At 51.4% G+C, this 3,552-nt stretch overlaps 1 protein-coding gene across 1 annotated transcript in view; it reads left to right on the forward strand.

Moving 5' to 3' along the window:
• The first annotated feature begins 1,556 nt into the window (after positions 1-1,556).
• Positions 1,557-3,552, forward strand: part of CSUI_003821 (uncharacterized protein) — a 3,457-nt gene continuing 1,461 nt past the window's right edge. The window contains exons 1-2 of the mRNA XM_068064016.1: positions 1,557-2,134; positions 2,521-3,222. Of these exons, the coding sequence (XP_067924010.1) occupies positions 1,776-2,134; positions 2,521-2,530 (369 nt within the window). The 5' untranslated portion in view covers positions 1,557-1,775 and the 3' untranslated portion in view covers positions 2,531-3,222. The remainder of the gene's footprint in view (positions 2,135-2,520; positions 3,223-3,552) is intronic.

The raw sequence follows: 3,552 nt of genomic DNA on the forward strand, positions 1-3,552 counted from the left end.
CTTTCACATCACTCAGGTGCAGCCTACTGAAAGCATCGGCAAGGGAGGTTTCTGTGGAATTACGACGAATAGGGGGTAAATCGTCTTCCTCACACACCTCTGCTGCAGCTGGCTTCGTCTCCTCAACCACCTGGACGTTGTTCTGAGCGCCCCGTCGGTTCCGACGACCAGAACGTGGTCTACGAGCCATGACGTTGTTTGAACCTCTTGGCGCTTCGACGCCGGTTGGACGGTACGAGCTTGCCCAGCGGTATGCTTGTAGCAAGGGTAGCTGTTGTGTTAGCGAAACAGAGATGGAACTCTTGCGATACAGAAGTCCACGGATTTCTTCTCCGTGGAAGCTGCGATAGTCAGCCCCCCAGCGTGCGCCGCTGTCAATAAGTAAGCTTAAGGGACGGGGGGACGAAGCCGGCGTTAGTAGAGGGGCGGGCCGCTTGGATGTGGTAATTCCTCGGTTCGGTAACGTTGTTTCGTGTTCCGCGGTGATGAGCCGGCTTCTCGTCCAGAGCCTGCGGATCCCTTGCGTCAGCATGACCCACGGAAACTCGCCCGACACAGAAGTGCAGCGGGCGAATTTCACCAGTGCGGTGCTTCGAAGGGGCCAGTTTTAGGGCGGCACGTACCCAAAGTGTCGGCACCTCGTACTGGAACAGATGTGCGATACTAGCTTTTCGAAGCAAAAGCGATAAGAGGTCCCGGTCAGAAGCTCGGGACCAGTGGTCCGAAAGGGGAGCACAAGCGGCGGAGAAGCGAAGAAGACCCTTTGCGCTGACGTCACAGACTGCACTGTTTCGAGTTTGCACCCCGTTTTGATTCGGGGAGTAGTCGATCTCGATGCACCCCCGACGGCAGGAGCCTGGGGCTGCAGCCTGCAGTGGGGCTAGAAGCATGGGCTGTCGTCCTATTTGGACGGTTGGAGAACCGCGCTTTCCCTCTGAACTCTATTAATTCTTTTTTTGTGGAAGGTTCTTGTGTTGTCTTACGGCTGTAGCCGGAATGGAAAGTTTCTTCTGCTTGGCTTCGGCCGGGGCACGAAACTGGCGATTTATTTCGTCCAGTTTTGCCGAGTACCCTTGTGCCTCGTGTCCTCCATGTTTGCAGCCTCCGTGACGTCACGCCTGGTAACAGGAAAGAAGCGAACCACAGCAAATGGCCTTCTCGTGCTTTCTAACGTATACGAGACTCTGGAGGAGGGGGTGGATGACCGGAGTACAGAAGCGACACGCAAGCCGATGCACGTTGGCGAGTCGCCAACGACAGTCTGCTGTGTCAGATGCAGCTCTCTGCCGCCTTTGGATCGACCCTGAGATTTCGCGAGTCCTTAGGAAGAAGAGTTCCCAGCTTGCAGGCTCTTTGCCTGTCCAGAAAGCCGTTGTCGTCCACGTGAGGCTTTGGTGACACAAGATGCGAACGCCAATTTCGGTTTGCAGAACGGATGAATGGGCTCTAGGAGGGACGCAAACACTCAGGTCGCACGTCACGGGTGGTGGTTCGAGTCCCAGTCACAAATTTTGTCTTTTGCTCTTTCGTTATTGCGTCGGCTCTGCAGCTGCTTCAAAACATCACAATAACAAACCTTTTACGGCCGTTTGTGATCCATTCTGTTCTTCAGCTATCTCTCCCCGCCGCGCTACGCCTTCTCGTCTTCTCCCCTCGCCCTCCCCGGGCCCACACACCATCGCTAACACTCCCCTTTCGCTCGATCATCCACTTCTTCAGTATTCCAAAGAGTCTCTCCTCCACCAGCCGGCGTAGCCGTCTTCAAAGCTCAAAAGATGAGTGACCCCCCCGTTAGTGGCTTGATAACTCCAGCAACAAACCAGAAGTTACGTATGAAAGCTGCGCTTCCTCTTCCGTCCCGCGTAGGAATCCCAGGCAACTCAACGTCCGGGCCTAGGTTTTTCTTCCTTATCTACGCCAACCAGCGAAATCAGTTTTCTTTCCAGGTGCCGAAATGTCAGGGACTGTATGTCTGCCTGTTCTTTGAATCTGAAGCTGCCAGAGCCTCTGGCTATCGGTCCGCGCATGAGAAAACGAGAACGCCAAGACGTCCCGTGTCGGTCACAGTCCTGATGAAGGTGGAACGATGCTTGTCTCTCCAGACGACAGAAGAAAAAACGTTTTCTGGCAACAAGTAGGAACGAGGCAACTGGAATAGTGCAGGCTTTCCTTAACAAGTAGAGGAGGTCTGAGGGTTCTGTTCCCGTCAGGATGGTCGAGTGGTCTAAGACGCTACGTTCAGGTCGTAGTCCGCGAGGGCGTGGGTTCGAATCCCACTTCTGACAAAGCTTTCTACCTTTTCACGCACGTTTCTTTCACGCTTCGTTTCTAAATTTATCATGGTCTGTCGCCCCTGTAAGCGTTATAAACGCCTTTCAAACATCCTATCCTACTGATCCACTCTATATTACTAACACAATGCCCTTAATGTTTGAACACCGTCAACTTCACTCTCTCTACGCTTCACAGTCATTCGCTTCGCAGTGGTCATTGGTTTTTTTTCTTTTGTGTTTCAAATAGGAGATCTTAGCGATGAGATGAAAGCAGTTCATTGAAGAGACAAGAAAGGAGTTTCGCCGTCGTGCTGCTCATAGCCACCCCGTCTTCTCTGGCAGCGTAGACACCTGAGAAGTGAAGATGAAACGGAGCAGCTGAACTGGATGAAGTATAGGAATCCACGCGACAATTCTCTTCCATCGCTTCATTGTCCCAATGGCCACCAACCCTACCGAAGAACGTGAGACAAACACGTCCACCTCAGGGGGGGAAGGGGGGAGTGTGTGTCTGCTCTACCCCAAACCTACTTGCTAGCTTGGAATTTCATAAGCTGCCTCCTCCTCCTCCTCATCTTCACCCCCGTCGAAAGACTTCGTTGCTGAGCCATTCCATTTGCTCACACGTGCTCAAGAACATGACTATTATCATGAAGGCAAGGCATGCAGAAAAAAGAGCTATCGTAAGACGTAGGGTCGGTCTGTCTCTCCCTCTCTCCAGCGCACCTTGTCTCTTCACGGGTCTTAGCGAGGCTTCGTGATACCCTTCTCTACCGCTGCCATTCAAGCCGTCTTCTTGCGACCAAGCAGAGAGGCAAATATCGTCTCTCCTCTTCATCTTGTGGAGAAGAAATTGACAGAGCTTCTATCATCCTCGCCTATTCTTTCTCTCTCTTCCCCACCTCCCCGGAAGAAAAAGTATCCATCAGACAGCACACTTCCTTTCCTGGTAAGAAGAGCAGTTCTACGGCTTAAGTTTTTCTCTCTTCTCTCACATATCAGTAGTCGCTTCCTTTCGCTTCTTCGAGGTTCTGTAGACTAGACAATAGATAAACGCCTCCTGAACGTTCCAAATCCATTTGAATATATTAGCTGTACGTTCACATGATACTATAGATGCATATGGTCCGTTGTTTCCTCGCAATGCTCACTAAGGCGATACAAGATCTCACTTGAGAGAAGTAAGCTCTTGGGAGTGAGGCCATTCTCATCGCATATCTATCTATCTATCTTTAATCTATCTATTTATCTATCTATCTATCTTCAATCCATCTATTTA

This window comes from Cystoisospora suis, assembly GCF_002600585.1.
Source record: "Cystoisospora suis strain Wien I chromosome Unknown contig_1724, whole genome shotgun sequence".
Taxonomy (NCBI): Eukaryota; Apicomplexa; class Conoidasida; order Eucoccidiorida; family Sarcocystidae; genus Cystoisospora; species Cystoisospora suis.